This window comes from Lissotriton vulgaris, chromosome 2_1, assembly GCF_964263255.1.
Source record: "Lissotriton vulgaris chromosome 2_1, aLisVul1.2, whole genome shotgun sequence".
Taxonomy (NCBI): domain Eukaryota; kingdom Metazoa; phylum Chordata; class Amphibia; order Caudata; family Salamandridae; genus Lissotriton; species Lissotriton vulgaris.
The window spans coordinates 84735948-84759455 of NC_141687.1; the positions used below are offsets into that span (position 1 = coordinate 84735948).

Here is a 23508-nt window from a genome sequence, read left to right on the forward strand (position 1 = left end):
TCCTTTGACTTCTCGCCCTCCCTCACAGACACGAAGTGCAAGGCCACCATTGTAGTTATTACAAACCTGGCAAGAATCTTGTCTGGTGTTCCTCATATAGACCAATTCCCTACTCCGTCTTGAGGAGAAACTTAACTGTGGGATTCTAGTGGCACATTTGGCCCCATTAATGAAGGTCCTGTTGATCTCAATCAAGTCCAATCCCAATCAATAGGGGAGAGGAGTTGGCCTAATGGCTACAGTGCTCGACCTCAGACCTGGTGACCTGAGTTTGAGTCTCGGTAATGACGCTAAACCTCCTGTGATTCTGGGCAAATCACTTAATCTCCCCGTGCCTAACAAAAATAAATGTGTCCTCATGTAACGTAACTGGTGCTATGTAAAGAGCTCTAATACCAGATTCGGATTCGGGTCAATTTTGCGATATATAAAACTCTGCAAAAAAAAGCTGGGTTTATACCTGGAAGAAATACGTCTGATAACACTAAATGCACCCTAAACCTAATTGATAAAGTCCAATGGTCTCAACCCCTGTGCCATTTTTAGCTGTCGAAGCTGATAAATGCGTGCCCGTCTTTATGGTCCATTCATGGGCGGTACAGGCTTGGTCCATGATTTTGGATTGCGAATATCTACACCAACCCAATTGCCAAAGATAAATGGGAGGCCTTCTGACGCATTTCGGATTGAGAAGGGGGCGAGATAGGGATTCCCCCTGTATCCATTGGCAAGGAATGGTAGAAAATCTGTCTATACTCAGTCGAAGTGCTACTGACACTATTGAATAACGAACCATACAAATTCAATGCAGTGTCTCCTAGAGGAACTGGACAGATTCAGCTGGGTAGCGGGCTTTAGAATTAAGCTCTAGAAATCCCAAATCTTGAATATCTCCCTCTAGCCTAATTGTGAGGAATAACTATAGGTTCACTATCCCTTAGCCTGGGCCAAGGGATGTATCACCTAGCTAGGAGTCAAGATCTACCAACCCTGGAGCATGCTGATAATGTCAATTACGTGGTCTTTTAACAACTCTTTGTGCTGAACTCTACAAGTTCTGGGTTGAATAGCCGCCGGTATAAGAGATAGAGAGTAACCCTTGAACCAAACGGGAACTGGGTAAAATACAATATAAAAAGGTGTTCCCTTGGTAATTTTATGTTTATCTGTTTGCTCAACCTAATTATTTATACTTCTCACGTCAGTTTTACTCACTCAGTTTTTTAACCACATACTAGTGTGATTTTCACTCACCCCACATGTATAAGTAGAACCATAAAGGCATGAAATTCAAAACAAATCAATAAATCCAAATGTACATTCCATTTACTTTTATTAAACCATTTAGTTTAAAAATTCTCTTTTGAGTTTCACTTGAAAGATATTCTTTGATTTTAGCAACAACTCATCATATTCCAATTTCTTTGCATATACATTTTATATATTATACAGTGCCTAATGCCAATATACAACTTCACATAAACATTTTATACAACCACAAATTATAAAACCATAGAGGTTTATTGTCTGTCAGTTTATTGTTTGTACATTCCAAAAAGTATAGAAATTAATTATTCTCCTCCAATAGATCCTCATCCAATATTACAGAGTCCCCTTTAGGAACAAGTCTTGAAAGAGTGTCTGATACTCCATTCACCCCACCTGGAATGTACTTTGATGTAAAACAGTATTTCTGGAGAGCAATATTCCATTTTGTAATCTGCCAAGCAACCAAGTCAAGTCCCTTTTTTTTTTATACAAAATGTCAACAAGAGGCTTATGATCATTTTTAATTTCATTTGGACCCTCCTGTTGCAGGACAGCACCGAGTCCTTTTACACTTGCTTCTGTGATTATGATGAGTTTCATTTTCGAATTGAAATTCTTCAAATTAAGGGCAGCACCGAGATTCCCCCTTTACCACAAGGATCTCACTCACAACTACAATCCCACGCAAAATCTGCACCCTTTCTCATAAGACTTCTCATGTTTGCATGAAGTCCCGCAAAATTCCTGACTATCTTGCTACAGTAATCCACCATTTCCAAGACCTTAATTAATTCCTCTTTAGAAGAAGGAGAACTCGTGTTGAATGGTGTGGACAAGTTCATCTTTAGGTTTGATTACCTCACCAGAAATGCTATGGCCTAGGTAATTAATAGTATTCGTGCAAAACTTGCATTTCTCCTCCTTAATTGTGAGGTTACAATTGCTTAACTTTCCCACCCATGTGCAAATTAGTCTTGACCCTTCTCCAGTCAGAGCAGTCCATCCCAAACTTCCAGACCTAGTCCTCCCTTCACCATAACACAAACAACCAGGACTGGTTTCACCCTAATTGGGGCTCTTCTGTCAAGTGTAGCTCGGTTTCAGTGGCACCCTGAGCACGAGGCCCACGTCTGTGCAGACCGGTCGCACTTAGGGCATCACACTGAAGTATACAAAACTATTGTTGGATGGAATACTTGAATTAATCTTAGCCACTGGTATTTACTCAGGCTACGTCCCAGTCCAGCAGCAAAGTTTCTTCATGCTAACTAGTCTCTGCCCACTGCCTCCCAAGATGTTGGTTCTAACTTGAAAGATGTTTCATGGACAAGATAACATCCTGTAGTTAAGACTGACATTGCCTTTTCTCTTCTCCAGGTCTTTAAGTGGGCCAGGTCCCGCTAGGTCTGAGACCCAGCAGTAATTTAAAACGAAAATTGAAACGGGTTCCTATCAAGCGCTATGTTCATGTCCTTAAATGTTTTGCCATCAAAAACACTGATCGATTACTGAACAAAGAATATAAGAAACGTTCAGGCAATGCACATCATTTCATATGTTACATATTTTACATACTCCTGTATTCCCCAAGAGTGTTCACTATTTACAGGGTGTTATGTTTCTGTAGGTTTTTTCGTGTAGCATTCTATTCTCGCATAGGGCATACTTTGAACTGAGCTGCCTCCATGTGATATCCCATCGTCAGACCGGCTTCAAGCCCTGTTTGGCCTGTCACAAACTGTTGTCTGTGACGGACCCGCACCTCGTGTGCCTGTGGTACCTTGACCGCGACCACAACCCGTAGTCTTGCTCCGCCTGCCGGGCCATGAACCTGAGTCTTTGTGGGAGAGGTCCCGACAGGTTTTTGAGCCCTGCATTCGACTCCACAGCGTTGCGGTTCTCGCTAAAGAGGAAGGTCTCGAGACCGGTCACAGAGCCCCCACACCTCGTTGCACTCCAAGTCCTCCAAGTCTTCGGGTAAGTCGTAGCACAAGAAGACGAAGAACCACTGGTGCTCTTCGCCTTCTCGCCATCTGTCGAGTGACGCGACGCGGGCCCAGGAGCGTTGTCGCTCAAAGGCTCCGTCTTCTGTACATACATCTGGAACGACTCCGCGCGTCCTTCTGTTTCTGGGAGCCGCAGCTTCCCCTGCCCAGCTTTGTGCATTTTACATAGCCCTCCACTCCCATCTTTGGGAAGCCCGACTCTGCTGGTGCGCCTTCGGGCCCTGCGGAGCATGTCTGGGTCCTGGGCCTTCTATGCTGGCGGCTCTGGTGCAGGAGGACCCCAGAGGATCCAGGCCTGGATCAGGATCGACGCCAGTTGACCTAACCCGACATTCCCCGGCGACGACTCCCTCCGGTGTCGGTCGTGCCCCCGAACAACTCCACCCCCAACCTCACCCCCGTGATGGAACCGAAGCCGGATTGGCGTCGAATCCGACGCCAGAAGGTACTTTTGTTCCCCTTTTCATCCCTGTTGTTCCCTATGGGCCAGATGGTGGTGATGTTGATTGGGAGGGGCTACCTGACCCTTTCACAGACCAGCTTGAAGAGCTGAACTAGAGAGAGGGCCTGGGTGACGGCACTGGTCTGGACAGTTCCCCTGACCTCGACATGCTTTCTCCCCCTACCGTGGCTACGTAGGTGGGAGCGTCTTAAGCTGTGAATGTGAGAAGGGCAGCTGAGGTCCTTGCTCTGGAGCTCCCTTTTGTGGCAGTTAGGACTAATCTCCTGACCGGGGTGCTTCAACTGGCGGCAATCTTGTCTGAACCCCTTTAACCATTCAACAAAGCCCTCACTGACTTCTTTCTGGGCACCTGATCCAAGCCCAGCACAGGGGGCTCCTGTGGAACGGACGATCGCCTGCCTCCACCGCCTGGTTCCGCGCGACCCAGTTTTCCTCACTTAACTCCATTTTCCAGAGAGCTTGGTAGTCCAAGCCTCTTCTTCTAAGGGCGCATTTTTTCCTGCTCCCACAGGCAGGGAGTCCAAAAAGCTGCATCATCTTGGGAAGTTCATGTTCTCTTCCTCTAGCTTGGAACTGCGGTCCGTGAATACCACGTGCCTCTTGAGCCGACACTCCGATACCATCTGGGATATAGTTGCGCAGGTGCTGTCTCAGTACCCGGAGGACAACCGTGCCGTTCTCTCCCGGGCAGTGGCGGATGGGAGAGATGCATCCAAAGTCACGATAAGATGTGGACTGGATACCCCCGACTCAATAGGCAGAATGATTGCCACGTCCGTAGCCCTTCGGTGCTACACCTGGTTGAGGTTGTCTGACTTTTCGAGGAATGTCCAGTCAACCTTGCTGGCCTTGTCCTTTGATGGCAGTGGCCTTTTTGGCGACAAAGCAGACTCTGCGCCAGAACACTTTAAGGACTCTCGAGCTACGGCCAGATCCTTGAGCTTTGCAGTGTCGTCCCGTCTACCTCAGTCTGCTTTTTACCCCTTTCGTGGCTACGGAAGGGACACCCCAGCACGTCCGGCACAGTCCAGCCACTAGTTCAAGCAAGTTGCACAGCCTCAGAATTGCCACAGACGTGGGACCGGGAGCTGGGGGGCCAGTCCATTCACCCTCCTCCCGCAGCTGCCTCCAAACCTTCCTAGTCTGACCTTGCAAAGCCACCAAAGGCCAGTGGGCGGCAGCATTCGGCATCACCTCCCCCACTAGCAAAACATCACATCGGACAGGTGAGTTTTGCAGATAATCCGAAGGGGCTAATCCCTTCCCTTCGACATTACCCCTCACTCTATGCCACCATCTTAGGATCGCATGTCGGAGGATCATTTTGCGCTTCTCCACCAGTAAGTCTCAGCTCTCTTGCTCAAGGGAGCTGTTGAGAGGGTTCCTACGCCAGAAGTAGGTTGTGGCTGCTATACCCACTATTTTTTGGTGCCCAAGAAGAACATAGGCCTGCGTCCTGTTCTAGACCTCTGGGCCCTAAACTGCTTCCTCCGGAAGGAGATGTTCAAAATGCTGACCTTGTCTGAGGACCGCTCTGCCCTCAACCCTGGAGACTGGATGGTGGCGCTGGACTTGCAGGTTGCCTATTTTCACATCTCCGTCCTGCTAGTCCACACACGCGACCTGCGGTTCACGGTAGGCCCAAGCATTTTTAGTTAACAGTGCTCGCCTGTAGCATTACCAGTGCCCCTCGCGTGTTCAGGAAAGTTATGGTGGTGGTTGCTGCTCATCTGTGCAGATCAGGGGTTCCAGTCTTGCCCTACCTCGACAACTGGCTGTTGAAGGCAGACTCGGCCCAGGCGGTCGTCTCCCACCTCCAGACTACGGCGGACCTCCTGCATTCGCTCGGGTTCACTATCAACGTGGCGAAGTCACACCTGACTCCCTCTCAGAAGCTCCATTTCATCGAGCGGTTCTGGACACAGTGCAGTTTCGGGCCTATCCTTCCAAACAGCGAGCCCAAGATATTGGGGCTATGATACCGATTTTTCAGCCTCTATCCTGGATTTCGGTGAAAATGACCCTGACGTTGCTGGGCCACATGGCTTCATGCATCCTGCTGGTGGATCCTGCCAGCTGGCATATTAGGGCTCTGCAGTGGGACCTGACGTTACAGTGGGTGCCGCATCAGGGGAATGTTTCCAACTACGTCCAGATCTCAGAGGGGACTGTGCAACAGCAATTCCAAACAATCAATTGGGGAAGTGTAGAGGAGATGATAGAATCACCCTCCTGAACTAGACTTGTAAACAATGGGATTCTATCAATGTGAGTGGTGACTAATTTTATATGATTTTGTATATTCTCTAAACTTGTGGATACACTGCAATTTGAAAATCAGGCCTCTCTGCGAGTGGCAGAATGAGGGCACTGTGCGTTTTTAAAATGCCCCTCACACACTATGAATCCCATAGTGTCAATCTCCCATCATTTGGGTCTTCCCGTCCCTCTACGGGGCGGGCGTGCTTCGACCTACGAGTGACGCAGGAGCACTTATATTTTTGACAATAATGTGATGTGATGAGGATAGTGATATATGTTGGGGAGTGTAGGAACCTATTTACGTAAATGGTAGTGTAAAAAAAAGGGTAAAAATTCCCTGGCTAGTCGAAAAAATTAACTTTAATGGCTTCGCAAGCTGGGAACATTAAAAAGGGGGTTAGTAAGTAGAATTACAAGTGTGGTCTACTTTGTCGACATGACATGTTTCATAGCCAGACCCCTCCTGCCTACTCATCAGGACCTCTGTTGATCCCTACAAAAAAAACTAAATTCTAAACTAAATGTTAAATGCCTATGGTCCTAAAACTTAACAGCAAAAATCGGCTGCTAGGTTTAGCCTCGGGGCTTGAGTTGGCCCTTAGTGAGGCATTATCATGAAAAATGACCTAATATGGTCTATTTGAACCGTGGTGATGTGGGTCACATCCACAGAGCTGCTGAAGGGTATGGAATAAAGCCAGATTAGGCATGCGGTCACTAACCAGTCAACTAATCACCCTAAGACGCAGGCTCATGAGGCCCTATCATCACATAGCCTATTGTCAAAAATATAAGTGCTCCCGCGTCACTCGTAGGTCGAAGCACGCCCCGCCCCGTAGAGGGACGGGAAGACCCCAATGATGGGAGAATTACACTATGGGATTCATAGTGTGTGAGGGGTATTTTAAAAACACAAAGTGCCCTCATTCTACCACTCGCAGAGAGGCCTGATTTTCAAATTGCAGTGTATTCCACGAGTTTAGAGAATATACAAAATCATATAAAATTAGTCACCACTCACATTGATAGAATCCCATTGTTTACAAGACTGTGCAACAGCTGCAGTGGTGGTTAACAAACCAAGCTTTGATCAGAGGCAGATCCCTCTCCCTTCCACAACCAGACCTCACAGTAGTGACAGACTCCAGGGATGGGGCGGCCATCTAGGAGAGGCGGAGCTCAGGGACGTCTGGTCTCCGGCGGAGTCCGGACTCCATATCACCCTTCTGTAAGTCCGGGCGATTCACCTGGCACTGAAGGCATTCCTACCCTCTCTCAAAGGGAAAGTGGTGCAGATGTTAACAGACCACACCACCACCATGTGGTACTGCAACAAACACGGCGGGGTGGGGTCGAGGACCCTGTTCAATAGGCTTTTCGTATCTGGACATGGCTGGAACATCAGGGCATGACCCTGGTGGTTCAACACCTGGCAGGTCTCGGAACACCAGGGCGGACGAACTCAGCTGCCGGTGCCTGGTAGATCACGAATGGCGTCTTCACTCGGAGGTGGCGTAAGGTCTCTTTCAGCGGTGGGGAGAGCCTTGGTTAGATCTATTCTCCACCAAAGAGAAAGCACGATGTCAGCAATTTTGCGGCACTCGTCGGCGATGCTTTTCATTGTGAGGGGAACTACGGCCTCCTGTACGCCTTTCCGCCGATATCACTTCTGCCCAGAGTGCTGAAGAAGATCAAGCGCAACTGGGCCATGTTATTCTTTTGGCTCTGGACTCGGTATGAAGAGTCTGGTACCCAGAGCTTCTGAGCATGGGCATCGATCCTCCACTCAGACTGCCTCTTCGGGAGGATCTTCTGTCACAGCAGCAGGGCAGGGTTCTTCACCTGAACCTGTCCAGCCTCCACCTCCTTGTGTGGAGATTGAGCAACGACAGTTGACAGTTTTTGACCTTCTACCCGAAGTCTGTAACGTCATGTAGGCAGCCAGGCGTCCCTCCACTAAGACGGTAAACGCCTGTCAGTGGAATACGTTTGTGGCATGGTACACAGCAAAGGCTGTCGATCCCCTTTCTGCCTCTTTCAGAGGTTCTGCTGTATATACTTTCTTTTGCCCAGCAGGGCTCTGCCCTGAGCACTCTTAAAGGGTTATCTTACTTCCATCTCTGCTTTCCTTCGGCTACCAGATCAGCCATCTTTATTCAAGTTCCCTATTGTAAATAGATTCATTAAGGGTATTACTCATCTCTTTTCTCCATCTCCTTTCGTAATGCACCAGTGGGACTGGAACCTGGTCTTATCTTATGTGCGCTACCTTCACAACTGTCCTCTCAGGCTCCTCACTCTGAAGACAGCTTTCCCTATTGCAATCAACTCTGGTCGCAAAGTGAGTAAGCTCCAAGCTCTTTCTTCTAAGCCCCCTTTCTTCTCTGTGCATCCGGACAAAGTGGTGCTTAGGACTATGCCCTCGTTCCTTCCAAAAGTGGTTACACATTTTCACATTGGACAAACTATTACTTTGCCTACCCTTTTCCCACCTATGCACCTTTCCAAAGAGGAGAGACATCTGGACCCCAAATATGCGCTGTCCTACCTTGACGGCGCGAAAGAGTTCGTGTGGATGTTCAACTCTTCGTTGACTATGTAGGTGTCAAGAAAAGTTGGGTGGTTCAAAAGCGGACCATCTCTAGATGGGTGGTCCGTTGTATTAAAATCTGTTATGCTTTGGTGAAAAATGAACCTCCAGTGGAGCTCCATGTTCTTTCCGCCAGACCTACGGCAGCCACCACGGCTCTTGCACGTTGAGTTCCACTCCTTGACATCGGTCAGGCAGTCACGTGGGCATCCTTGCACACGTTCACCAGACATTACTGCCTGGACAGCCAAGTCCGGAGGGACAGCTCTTTTGCCCGTTCTGTCCTCGCAGACTCTCCTCGAGGGTTGGGATTACTGGGGTATCTATTCTAAGGTAAGGAATCTATAACTAACTGTGTCTTTCAGATGAACAAGTTACTTATCTTTGGTAACGATGTATCTGTAAGAGACATAGGTTAGTTATAGATTCCTTACTGCCCACCCATCCTCCTCGCTCTGCGAACTGACTTCTAAGGACAGGGACTCCCATGCAGGGCTCTAGTTATAGCACACCTGTGGTCAGTATCTTGTATGGCTCTGCACTTCTGGTGAGGAAAGTTGTGCCAGAACTGACGTCAGCGTGCAGGAGCGGTGTCTAAATAAACACTGCAACGTCATCCCGGCGAACACAACTCCGACGACGGATGTGGAGTCGACCGACACCACCTACTGATGCGCAGAGGTACTGCTGAGAAAAAATTCTCCGGATCCAGTCTGACGCTTGGGGTTAATACTAAGGTAAGGAATGTATAGCTAACCTATGTTTCTTACAGATACATTGTTTCCAAAGGAAAGTAACTTGTTCTTCTGGATGCAATAATAAAGCTCAGAGTAATGAAAATTCCAGTCCTGAGGCCACTATGGTAATCCCTGAAATGTAGACTGTTTTTAAGACACGCCCTCAATAATAAGCCTCACCTCCATTAGAGACCCCCCACACTTTAACATCCCACTTAAAGCCATGCCCTACTTTCTTCCTGATGACGCCTAAATCTGTTTGCATGTCCTTGGTTCACATAATTGTTCTTAGGTTTTGAAGAACATAACTGTTTTGGAGCACGAGATGTGTAGTAATAAATGAACACTGAATGGCTCTCAAACCGGTCGTACTCCGTGGCTCTAACACATAGTTAAGCTTTCGTTCTCTTATCCCATACTTTAAGCGCCCGTTTACCTTTTCCAAATTTGCCAACACATGATGGGACTTGAACATGATCTTTTGAAAAATCAGATTTTTACAACCTCTTCACTGACTCCACAGTTGGCACCAGTAAGGGTCTGATTAATTTGAAGCGTTAATATGCCCTCTTTTGTTGCCAATTGAAAATCCGGTTGACAGCCTGCTTTAGGTTCAGCCTTTAAGACGGTTTATGCCTTTGAAAAAAAGACCCAGAACCCCTGGAGGTGTGTTGGTCAGATTCTGATTATTTAAGCTTACCTAAAATAGTTAGCAGAGATCATCATAAGCAGTAGATTCTTCGAGAGGCGTGGCAGGCCAGTACGCCAGCATTTCAAGGTGGTATACTCGTTCTCTCTGTCTTTGAGTCTGGCAGCGGCGTGTTTGTCCTCGCCACTAAGGCTGCCCTTCTCTGAGACTTTTCAGAGCTCATCCTCTTCAGCTGATCCTCCCGCAATGGCGCAGTGGGCTGTTGGTAGTCCTGGCTGCTTTGCCTGGTTAACCGTGTCCTAAGGCCAGTCTAGTCTGAGAGCGTTGCCATCAGTGCTGGAGCTGTCGTGAGTTGCTAACTCCACCAATCTGCGGTGCCGTCTGTCGCCTTTCTGCCTTTCTTTTCTCCCTTCTTCGGGCAGTGCCCGCACTCGGAGGACTTCACTGACCTTCTTTTCTTTGAATTTAAACTGGTCGAACACGAGCATGCTGGAAGCTCTCTTGAAGACAGACATTACAGAAAGCAGTTGATTCTTAGATTGTCTGCACCTACATTTCAATATCTCTGTTCATCATTAACACTTGTATTCGGAGCGGTTTCCCCTCTATGGGTGATTCTGTTTTAATTACTCCTATTTCATTTGATGCCGTTTTATTTGTATACATGTATCAATACATAATGGGAGGGGCCATGACCCGCAAGAGGTGACTCGAGAGGTCCATGCTGGCTGCCCCTCTCCCCCCTCAGCTGTGGTAATAAAGAGCAGATCGCTCTCTGCACCTGCATCTATGGTTTATGCTCGGCAGTTTTTAACATCAGGACCATCTTAGCGGTCTGTTGCCGTCACTAGGGTGATCCATGCTGACGTAGCCACAGAAGATCACAGATGCAGACAACATTGGGTTGTGTTAAGTGGCGTCTGATTTTCTGCTTCCCAATGTTGTATTCCTGGATCAATGGCATCCCCGTGTGCTTATTGGTGGTATTGCATGCAAGCTAGACGACATGGCACCGCCGTTGCTCTTTTAATGTGTTAGTTTTTAAACTTTGTTCAGTAAGGAGACTCTAGAATCTCTTGCTTAGTTTTGACCCCTAGTGCAAAGCAGTGAACTTCTAGGGCTTGATCGAGTATCAGAGGGCGTAGCTCTACTGAAACACAAACCTGGCCTTGGAACTCTGCAGTGAGTGATGTTTGTATCTAACCGAATCTCCATTTATTAGTACACCTGCTCCAGTCCTACAGACTGATAGAGCCCTCTGCAGTGAGTGCTGATGCTGGATGATGGTATTTTAATGTGTTCATATTACACTGCTTATTTTCTTCCAGCGACACCTACCCAAAGTCTCGGATGCCAAGAGCCCAGAGTTATCCAGACAACCACCAAGACTTTTCAGGTAAAGATGACACATGAGCAAATCTGTATTTGTTTGCAAGAGTACGGGTGTGGAACTCCTATAGCCCAACTCCCAGAACATATTGTTTGGGGTCAAGGACAACAAGTTTTCATATTTATTTTGTCCTTGGGACAAGTAAGCCCAACCCCCTGCCGCACAAACCCTTTGGCTGCTAGTTTACAGTACCACATTATGGACCAGTGAAGGGCACGGTCTGCACTTACGGCAATATTTGTGTCCTTAAGTTAATGTTGTTTGAACTTGTGTATAAGGTTCATTAATGCAAAGCCTTTACTATTAGGGTGACCGCTCTAGGGAAATGTAAGCTCGGACTGAACTGATAGTTCCAGTATAAATGTGTACACATGTTTGCAAAGTCTAACAATATGAGACTATGTATAATACTCCTAGAATGCTCTCTGATTTGATACAAATAGTTGCAGAAGTTAGTAAGTAAAATTGAGGTTTCTTTGCTTTAAAAATATAACGTTCATAAAACAAATACAAATAGGAAAAAATTTTTTTGCTAAACTGTTACATTTTTGATACCATTTCTTTGAAGCAGCATTTTGTTAAATATGGTAATGCACACCAGTATTTCCAAGAAATATGCATAATGGAAATCATTGTAACCAATTTTAACAAGATTATTGGAAATATGAAACTAAACAAGCATTGGCAAAGCCAGTAGTTTCTACATCGGCAGTCAATCTTTTGGTTTTGTCCCTGTGTTTCTTGTTTTGACCAGAAACGTTATTGTTGTAGGAACTGCTGAGCCCTCACTATTATAACAGACACTGACAAAAAGCAAAAGTGTTTTTGGGTCTCAAAGCCTGCATTGACACAGTAGTTCCTGGCACTGAACAAAACTACTTTGTGTGCTGATATGTTCCTTGTGATAAAGCACAAAGCTGTCGGTGAGAGAGAGACCGAGACAGACAGCATTTTAACAAAAACAAAAGGTGTTGGTTAACACCAGACCAAATTAGTGGCCGATTTCTTAAAGAAATTTACAAAGGTATACCCATGGTATATGTCCTTACATTAGTGCACATTTAAGGCTTTCATAAATTACCAACAATTTACAGAAGTAGGCCAGAACATGGCACTCCTCGAAAATATTTGTGAACTGCATTTTAGCATGCAAAAATCTGTTGAATGTTTACAAGTTCACTTTCCCTTGAACCACTTTTTTCCCAGCCCTAAAATAAATTTTACTTCTACCTTGTCAGGCATACATTTCCAAGCTTTTTCAGTATGGGACAAGATTAGAGAAGAGCTGGAGAAAATCCATAAAACATGCAAGTAATTAGGTTTGCACAGACTTAAAAGGACATTCCTGTCCCAGAACTATTAATTACTGGTACCTCCAGCCCCACTATGTACATGTGCAGAAAGGTGTCAAAATATGTGAATTGCTAGTGCTCAAACTCTACTACAGTATGAGCTCTGGCATAATCTGAGAGGCTATTAGCGCTCTTATATAATAAGATTGCTGCCATAATTTGTCGTCATTTCCAGCGGAGCCTACCTGCAGACACGCCGCACACCTGCCACAGCTCCTGGGTGGGGAACGCTGCAAGTCTCGCCGCCACTGCAACATCCTAGCGGCTTGAGACTACAGCTCCCAGCGAGCCTTGCGGGCACTTCCTGCCTCCCGCACTCTTCGCGCCAGGAGGCTCTACAAAGGGCAGACTCTCCCTCGGTGGAGCTGGGGTCATTTCCAGCGGAGCCTACCTGCAGGCACGCCGCACGCCTGCCACAGCTCCTGGGTGGGGAACGCTGCAAGTCTCGCCGCCACTGCAACATCCTAGCGGCTTGAGACTACAGCTCCCAGCGAGCCTTGCGGGCACTTCCTGCCTCCCGCACTCTTCGCGCCAGGAGGCGCTACAAAGGGCAGACGCTCCCTCGGTGGAGCGGGGGTCATTTCCAGCGGAGCCTACCTGCAGACACGCCGCACGCCTGCCACAGCTCCTGGGTGGGGAACGCTGCAAGTCTCGCCGCCACTGCAACATCCTAGCGGCTTGAGACTACAGCTCCCAGCGAGCCTTGCGGGCACTTCCTGCCTCCCGCACTCTTCGCGCCAGGAGGCGCTACGAAGGGCAGACGTTCCCTCCGTGTCGCGGGACGCGCGCGGGCGTCGCCGGGCAGAGCCCGGGCAGAGGGCGGGCCGTCTGTGGCCGTCAGTGGCCAGCAGTGGTCGGGTGGGCCACCCCTCTAACATTGCCTATTCGCACGCGGTGAGTTTACTTTCCTCTCCTATTATGGAGTCTGCTAATGCTGGTGTTACACAGGATGACTTCCCTTTTCCCCCTGCTACATTTGAATCCCTACTTGAAAATGCACTGAACTTGGTATCAAACGAAATAGCCGACACTGAAAGAAGAATGTCTATGAGCTGCACTAACAATATCACACAGCCGATACCATTGTCAAATAGCCCTGGTATCCCATTATCACCAGCTGTTGTCATTACAAAATCGGCACTGGTATTAACATCCCCCGTATCCCTGTTGTCTGAAACTGTTCCCACTATTACAATAGCCTCCCAGGATGATGCTACTATCCCGGGATCTATGGAAACTAGTAATAAACAGGGAGGGGAAAAACGCAAAAGAGGCATTGCCAAGCCAAGTGCCAATAAAAGGAAACAACCTCTAAATAGCAAGAACCAGCCTACGCCTCAGAGCTTGTGGAATAAACAAAAACCAACTGGGGCACCAGCTGTTCATGTTGTGGATAAAGACCTTGTGGTCACGGATGATATTTCTACCGCAACCACTACTGACTCAAGCGGGATTTCTAATACGATATGGACCCAAACAACACTAATGGGTGATAATTATCATCTCTCGAAACAAAATGGGAACCTTATAGAATCCATAGTTGACACTATTTTTAATCGACTAGAGAAGCAAATGATCAACCAGTTTAATAATGTTTTTAAAAGACTTGATAGACTAGATAACCTGGTTAAAAACGAAGAAGTAAAAAGAAAGGGGTCTGTCATCTTGGATCAAATCAGAGCTGACCGTCTCTTAAAAGAACTTGAATCTGTAAGCAACACTCTGTCACTAAAGAAACAGGAAGCTCCCACCTTACCGGGTGGGGGCACAAGTAACCCTGGAACATCACCACCGTCCATTGTACCACCTACAATTCAACCCCGACCCGCCAACGGAGGAAGAACTTGGCAAAACCTAATTTACTTCCCAAATCTACTCCCAACGCCTGCACCTAGAAAAACCGTCCCTCCCGTTATCAACAAAAATGCCACCAACCATAATAACGGCTCTACCCAACCTACAACAGCAATAAGACCAACTACTGCTAACAATAAAGGTACTGGGCAAGCAGGGACAAGCAGGCCTTTTAAACATCAAGGCCTTACATTTGCCACCGGATGCCTGCCCTTTTGTTTTGGTCCTTGCAGGAGTACCACCGTTGAGGGAGGATCAGGGGGAATCATGGGTGTAACTGCGAAACAAATGTATAGACTGGCTAACTAAGCACAAAGGTGTCGGATACGACATCTCAAGAGGGATTATATCGGCCCGCAGGGTGTCTTGGGTTGGGCCCTTACTCAAAGACAAGGAAGGTGACTGTATAGTTCTCAATTTTAAAAACCCTGGTACTGTAAGACATCTACTCAACAGAAGTAGTAACTGCTCTGCTATTTCTACGGTTTCAATCATGTTACCTTTGAGTTACTTCTACAGACAACCTCCAATGCAACCTCGGCCACCCTTAATGCAATTTCAACCACCACCAATGCATTTTCAGCCACCTCCTATACAATTCCAGCCAGCTTCATTTCCATTCAATATGTTTAATAGATTTGCACCTTTGTCAGATTTGGATATGCTAGACTGACCCTCATCGATTAATCCAGTTGAATTAATCACTGAAACTCAGGAAGTTCCACAACCCTTGCCACGGACTGTAGTGAGAGGAAAATCCACGAACCAAAGACAATTGCTTCAGGATTTCGAACTATCTCTTGTAAGTTGGAACATAGCGGGTCTTAACTCTAAACTGAAAATTAAAGAATGGTCAGACTGGGTCAATAATAACTGTGACATATTGTTGCTACAAGAGACTTGGTGCACAACCACTCCTACAATGGAGGGTTTTTGTTGCTATAATTTAAAGGCTTCTCCTTCACCTATGGGTCGCCCCAGTGGGGGTCTATCCATTTGGACCAAAATAAAATCCGGGGTACAAACCAAACTGATTCCTACACCGGGTAAATGTTTTATGGCTATGAAGTACATCAACAGGATGAAATTATGTATAATTAATTTTTATAATAATGATTTTGTTACACGCCCCAATGATAATTTTTTGTTATTGTTTAATTTTATTGATGAAATTGTGGAGGGGCAGAAGTATGGGCCCTTTGATGGCATTTGCATTGGAGGGGATTTTAATGCTCATATGTACCGCAATAGTCCTCTATGTAGAAACGGTGAAGAGTTGAAAAACCATCTAGCCTCCCGTGACTTAGTAAATGCAATGGAAATTGCTGGTTCTAGTGCAAACAATATATTAACACCTACATATATAGGCCAGGGCTGCGCTACCACGATAGATTATATATTTATCTGTCCGACATTGAGTGATATAATCTTAAAAGCAGAAGTCATCTGTTCCGCATATAGTGACCACTATCCGCTTAGAATATACTTAGACAATCCACAGACTACGAAGGTTGCATCGAGAGTAGAGACTGGGGCACAAAATCTGGCATTATCCACTGATAGACTAAGATTAATTTGGAAAGGGGTGGACAATAAAGATATTTTAGCTAGAGTAATTAAAAAACACCCTAAGATAGTAGAGACTTGTCTGTCGCACATTAGCCCAGGCGATGAACTGGTTGTTGCCTTTGGTAATCTTTGTGGGGCTATTAAAAGAGAATCCTCTAAACCAGCTAGGCCCAATATAGACCATGGCCCTCGCTGGTTTGACTCCTCCTGCTCTAAGGCCAATAGGGACCTGAGGGCGGCCCTAAAAATCAATCCTAGGGACGCCCAACTTGTGAGAGAATTAAGATCAAAATACAAATCCGTGTTACGCACTAGATCTGAGGCCCTAGTGATTAACCATTGGGAATCTCTCACGCGTACTGCCTCATTAAAAGACACGACAGGTTTTTGGAGAGAAGTCAAGTCCCTCAGATCCTTTGGTTCTAACATCAAACCAATCAATTGTAATATAACTGGCGAGGTGTGAGCAGAGCATTTTTCCAAAATCTATGCCATATCAGCCACTTCTCTAGATATTGCCCCCCTATCTAACAACGCTGAGCAACTGAACTTTTCATTACCCAAGGTAGAGGATGCTATATTTGAGAGCGCTAGTAACAAAGCTCCCGGCCCGGACGGTCTTTCCATTGACCAGATTAAATCTGAAATTAATTTTTGGGCCCCTCTATTATGCAACTTATTTAATAATTTGACTGACAGCTCAATTCCTGAATCCTGGTCGAACAGTGTCATCGTACCGATATTCAAAAAAGGTGACAGGTCGGACCCTGCCTGTTACCGCCCGATTTCACTGATCGATAATACGCTAAAAGTCCTTGGAAGGGTAATTTTTAAAAGGATAAGGAATTGGGCTGAGGATAATAATGTTCTACACTGCAGTCAATTGGGATTTAGAAGCCATGTGGGCACTGTCGAACAATGTCTTAATTTGAATTTGATTATGGCTAAATACACTATTGTTAAAAAGTCCCCGCTTTATTTAGGTTTCATGGATCTGAGTTCCGCATTTGATTTTGTTAATCGTTCTAGGTTATGGTCACTTTTGCCTGATTATGGTTTGGATGACTCACTGGTATATTTTCTTTCTTATTTACATAGGGATCTAAAGGCGAGAGTACGTATTAACAATGATGGCGAATTATCTGATGATATTTTTATTAGCAGAGGAGTTAGACAGGGCTGCGCACTCGCCCCACTGCTTTTTATCTTATATATTAATGGGTTGAGCTGCACTTTGAGCAAGAGCACTAAGGATGTACCAATAATAAATGGCTCCCCCATTACTACCCTACTCTATGCGGATGACGCAGTATTAATGGGGTGTACTCCGAATGCTTTACGTACTTTAATCACAGGGTTTGTTGCTTTTATGTCCGATCTGGGCTTAAATACCAATTTAAAAAAATCTTTCATTATGAACTGTGGACCTAAAAAGTACAACATTACCTCAATTAAATCAGGTGACCATGTATTAAAATGCACTAGCACTTTCCCCTATCTAGGGTTACTATTTTCCAACACAGGCTCATGGCAGCCTCATGCTGCCTATGCGAGAAATAAAATTGGCAAGTCAATCAACTCAATTTTATCTCTCCGACAACCGAAACTGGCCGATGTCATTACCCCCCTGCTCAATATTTATCGCACCCAATGCCAACCAACTGGGACATATGGAGCAGAAGTGTGGGGTTATTGTAACAGCACGTCTCTACAGCTGGAGGAAAATAGATTTTGTAGAAGGGTGCTGGGGGGAGTTCCCTGTGCGCCCACATTTATTTGTCACCAAGAACTCAGGTTGTCATATATTGCTGATTTTATTAGGTCAAGGCCCGCGCTTTTTTGGATAAAAATATGGTCAAATCCAGCAGCTTCCCTAACGCGCAGCATAATTTCAGACTGCTTATTATACGAAAAATCCCACCATATACCCTGGTTAAATGCTGTCAAGAATAGCCTGTTGAGTGTGGGACATGGCTCTTTGTTCAGCTCTCCCAATACTATTGTCCCCGCTCACAAGAATAAGGTAAAGCGGGCATTGCTTGACCTATATAAGGAGGAACGAATGAGTTCTGAATTGGTGAAACCTGTTGTTATTAAATATTTTCAAGTTTCTGATTCAGGCAATGATAACCTAAACAAGCCCTGTAGATACTTGTCAATCCCAACCGGAAGATGGAACCGGAGCCTTTTGTTCAGGTTCCGGGATGGAAGTATCGTTAATCTACTAAGCTTCCCCCTTGGCTATAACAAAAATTTAGAAGAGCTGGATTGCCCCTGCTCTGAAGGAGGGAAACAAAGTTTGTTGCATTATTTTCTTTTCTGTGGCCATTATAAATTATATACCCGTCAATATTTAATGCCGATTCTCCGCAAATATAACCTAAGGGACTTTAATCTGGCATTGAGATTCCTACAAATGCTGTCAACAGATGAGGTTATATATACTGTAAGTTATTTTATAAAAGTCTGCGTGAGATCAAGGGCAAGTATGGAACATGTATAACGGCCATTGAATGCACATTGCACTTTATCATTCTGATATAAACTGTACAGAGAATCAACTATGCGTATGTTTGGATCTGTATGATTATTGGGAGTGGTTACATTGAAATTTACGACTACATATACTAATAGATTAATGTTCCTCCTTATTATGCACCTTATGTTATATATGCTGCTCAAACCCAATTGGAAATCTTGCTTTTAACTTTTTTACAAGTTTTTATGTGTTTTAATGTGTTTCATTCTGTATGTACTTTTATGGATGTATCAAATTCCGAATAAAGATCATTTGAATTGAATTGAATTATCGTCACACTACATGGCACCAAAAGGACAAGTGAATTGTGTTACAGTACAAGTAGTTTTATGAATCAAACTCTCTGAAGGTCAGGTTAGATATTTGATGAAATGCCACACCCCTAGACATTTTTGGCTAACTGACATATTTCCAAATGTTAAACCTACAGGCCTCATAAAACAAAGTCAGCTCTTTTATTTAATGTTATCTCTAACTTACAGGCATACTAATAACCACATAACGGAAGCTCGTTCCTGCAACGCCCTTCTCATTGAAATTAAATCAAGTAGTCTTAAGGACACCACCAAGTCTTTCCCCTCTACCCAGCCCCCTTTGACTAGCTCGGAGATACACGTCTTTCTGTGCATAGCTGAGCTCTTCATGTCAGAAAGCATGTTCTACCTTACCAAGCCAACTGGAAGGTTTAGAGTCTTAAAGTTTGCCAATTAAAAAAACATTGACTAGTGATTCATGTGTAGTCATCAATTCCTGGATGAAATGTTCCAAAATTGTGCTCTTAAGTATGGAGTGTTTCGGTCTGATAATGGTCTTTGCCAAAACGCTTGTTCTGTATAATTGTACTTATGAACTGTATATTTTGTCTATGACGCTCACTAGTGCAACATTGTTATTGTCTGTCTTCATTCCCAATAGACTACGATAGCCCTGTCTTTGAGAAATTTGGCAAAGGAGGAACATATCCTCGCAGGTATCATATTCCATATCATCACCAGGACTACAATGATGGTGAGAAATTGTCCGACATTGTGCTACATGTATTAATCATTAGAAGACCTCAATTGTTTGCGAGTTTGGCAAAGATGCAGTTATTGCTTGTGGCTTTAAAAATGAAATCTTATTTCTTATTCTCATAGATTGCTAATGTGTTCTCATTTTTAAAAATGTTTAAGGGGCAAGGAGGACAAAGTAGTAACTCTCTTTGCCACTGTTAAAACAATATGAGAAATCTCGAACCAGTTTGCTGAACGTTATGATGTTGCCTTATTCTGGGAATTCTAAAACAGAAAGGTAGAATCTTTTTTGTGAATGTGCAAATGTTTGTAAAAGGTGATTCACTGCATCACGTTTTCAGGGTAACCACATCCTACTGAAAGTCGAACTGGATCTCACAGTTTGGGCTGTACCTTCCAGATAGGCCATGTGCTAGTCTATTTTACATAATGGAGCAGCAATAAAGATCTCTGATTTGGTGAGGCATGGTATTGAACCTCGAAACATCAGTGGTCAAATCATTGCAGTGTGTAGATCTGATGCAAAGAGTGCCTGCTGGGGCTAAGCATATGTCCTGATTCTTGCTTCATATGCTTCTCCTTTTCTATTGAAGTTACTGGGATGGCGGTTTAATATATGGATTCTTTTGGTCTTTAGTTGACCTCTTTGTTAATCTTTTGTTTTCTGTCACTAAAGATCAGCATAGGAAAGAAGGACTACGCTTCTAAAGGTGATCTTCTGTTTCTTGATAAAAAAGAAAACCTAATTACATCTATTTTCAGGAGTTGAGAAAGAAAAAAGTTAAATACGCATTTTCCATCTTGTGAAGGAACATCTTGAAAGAAAGAAGTGCAAGCTTTTCAGGCCTGTGGTTTTGTGCCAATTGGTTGTAAACTGTTCCCGGCGATGTTAGAACTTCTTTGCTGTTGTCCATTGTTATGGTTGCTTCCATTCCATACGTATGGGGAGCTTGTGTGTAGTCCCTCTTGTTAGCCATTGGAGTGGGCCACTCTTACCACTAGATTCATAATCCTGACTTGTTTTTATAGAGAAATGGTGACTTGTTTATATTGACTTTTTTTAGTATAGATATGTACAGTTCTGTTTTTTTTTTTAAGTACTCGTAGCCAAGTTACCATCAATTAATCTGTGAAGAATTAAAGACATGCTAGGCCTTAATACTTGAATGGCTTACACATTTGAACCTTCTGTTAAATACATTTAGAAAGAATATACATTCCTGTTTACTACTCACAGTTTATTAGATTGTCTGTGTGGAAGGTTTCAAAATTGTGTGTTGCATAGAAGACATCCTGTTGCATTTAACAAACCTATTCTTTTTGGTTATGCTTGCAGTTACTATTATAGTTTTAGAATTCCTATATGTCCAACACTTTTCTCCACCAATTGAGGGCAAGAACTAAAAACTGAAAAGCAGAACAAAGTGAGAGACATCCTTTATAGACAAATCACTTGTATGATCCATATGGTCTTTTTTCCCAGAAACCTTGATTATTACTCTATTATATAGGTATATACAAGAGATGTATATAGAGACAACATAATCCATATGCAGCAAAGTGCTATAAAGTGTCAAAGACAAAGATACAGTCAGTCACTGATTGGAAATGGGGTGGGGATCTGGCAGAGGAGGAAATCTGAGGACTCTGATCTCTGGCAGAATCCGGACTCCACATCAACCTGTTGTAGCTCAGAGCGAGCTGATAGGCATTGAAAGGGAAGGCTAGTGCAGATATTCACAGACAACACCACTGCCATGTGGTACTGCAGCAGACAGGCTGGAGTGGGGTCGTGGACCCTTTCTCAAGAGGTCATGTGCCCTGTGACTGGAACAGCAGGCATATCCCTGGTGGTTCAACACCTTGAGGGCTCTCTGACTGCCAGAGCGAACAAACTCAGCCAAAGATGCCTAGAAGATCACGAATGGCGTATCCACCAGCGGGTGGTGGTGGTGGTGTAAGGCCTCTTTCAACAGTGGTGAGAGCCTTGGTTAGATCTAATCCCACTGCCAAGAATGCGCAATGTTAAGAATTCTGCGTGCTGGGGTTTCGAAGGCGGAGTTGCTTTTCATCCTGAGTGGAGCTCAGGCCTCCTATACGCCTTTCCGCCCATACCACTCCTGCCCAGAGTTTGCAAGAAGATCAGGAACTTGTGACTCCAGACCGGGCACGGAGAGTTTGGTATCCCTAGCTGTTAAGCATGGTCATTGATCCACTAATCGGGCTGTTTCTTCACGAGGATTTTCTGTTGCAGCACCGGGGGAGTGTCCTCAACCTGAACCTGTCAACTCTTCACCTTCTTGCGTGAAAATTGAGCAGCAACAGTTGGCAGCTTTCGACCTTCCTCCTAAAGTCTGTACCGTTATCTTGCCAGCCAGGCGTCCCCCCAGAAAGACAATGTACGCCTGCCATTGGAGAAAATCTGTGGCATAGTGTACAGAAAGACTGATCGATCCTCCTTCTTCCCCCTTTTCTTGTGTTCTCCTTTTCATCCTTACTCTTGTCCTGCAGAGCTCTGCTCTGGGTACTCTAAAGGGATATCTCTCTGCTATTGTTTCTTTTATGCGGTTGCCTGACCAGCCATCTCTCTTCAAATCCCCTATTGTAAATAGATGCTTGAGAGGTTTGTAACATTTATTTCCACCTGACCCTTTCATGATATCCCAGTGGGTTCTCAGTCTAGTCCTCACTTTCCGGCCTTTCTCATGGCTATAACATCTGCCTGGAGGTTCAGTGAGCTTCAAGCTATATCACCCAAGACACTCTACTACAATATCAACGTACAAAAGCTTCCTTTCTACCAAAAATTGACACTTTCTTTCACGTATGCCAATCCATCACTCTCCCTGCTATTTACAAGCATCCCTCCAAGGAAGAGGAGCGACTTCACTGGCACAACCCATAAAGAGCGCTTTTGTTCTACCTTGACTGCACACAAGAGTTCTGGGTGGACGACTAACTCTTCATGGGATATATTGGAGCAAAGAAACGACGGGCTGTGCAGAAGCGGACCATCTCCAGATGGAATATGCTCTGTATCATGATCTGCTATTCAGTGGCTAAGAAGCAATCCCGTGAGGGTTTGCATGCTCATGTCACCAGAGCAAAAGCTGTGACCACTACATTAGCACTCGACATCCGCCAAGCAGTAATGTGAGCATCCTTGCACACATTCAGAAAGCACTACTGCCTGGACAGTCAGGTCCATAGAGATGGGCATTTTGTCCTTTCTGACCTGCCGGACTTCCTTTATTTATTTATTTATTTATTTTAAGTTTTCAACAAGACCTTTATTGACTTTTTGCAGATCTAACACAGCAGGGTGTCTACATCCCATTGGGCCGGCACTGCATCATAGTATATTACACATCAGGGGAGTAGGGGAATAAACATAGCAAGCCGTCTACAACCCCCGACCCCCTCCGGGCCGGCCGCGTCAGGAGGGCATGCAGATTCATCAGCTAACTAAACAGGTCTCAACCAAACATAACCATCCCCAAAACTTAATGAAGCCATATTCTTATTGTTACTGGTCTCTGTCTGTGTCTACCATCACCAGCTCATACCTCCGTCACGTGTCACCATCCCTTCCCCTCGCCCTCCCCCAATCCCGCAAATTGTGGTTAGAGGACAATGCACCTCTTCTCTCCCTTCATGAGTTTACTACCTCCAGCTGTCTCTCTCCCTCCTGTACGTCCGCCCCCTCCGATATCCGATCTGGGCGTGTTCCCTCGGTTTCAGTGTGCTTCAGGAGGTAGGTTTGCAGAGGGGCCCAGATGTCTCCTGGGCGACTTGTAGGTGGCATTAGTTCAGCA

General features: G+C 45.2%; 1 protein-coding gene across 1 annotated transcript in view; it reads left to right on the forward strand.

Annotated features, from left to right (window-relative positions):
- Positions 1–23508, forward strand: part of MAP3K2 (mitogen-activated protein kinase kinase kinase 2) — a 409487-nt gene that overhangs the window by 242383 nt on the left and 143596 nt on the right. The window contains exons 10-11 of the mRNA XM_086954496.1: positions 11305–11372; positions 19596–19688. Coding sequence (XP_086810622.1) covers positions 11305–11372; positions 19596–19688 — 161 coding nt within the window. The remainder of the gene's footprint in view (positions 1–11304; positions 11373–19595; positions 19689–23508) is intronic.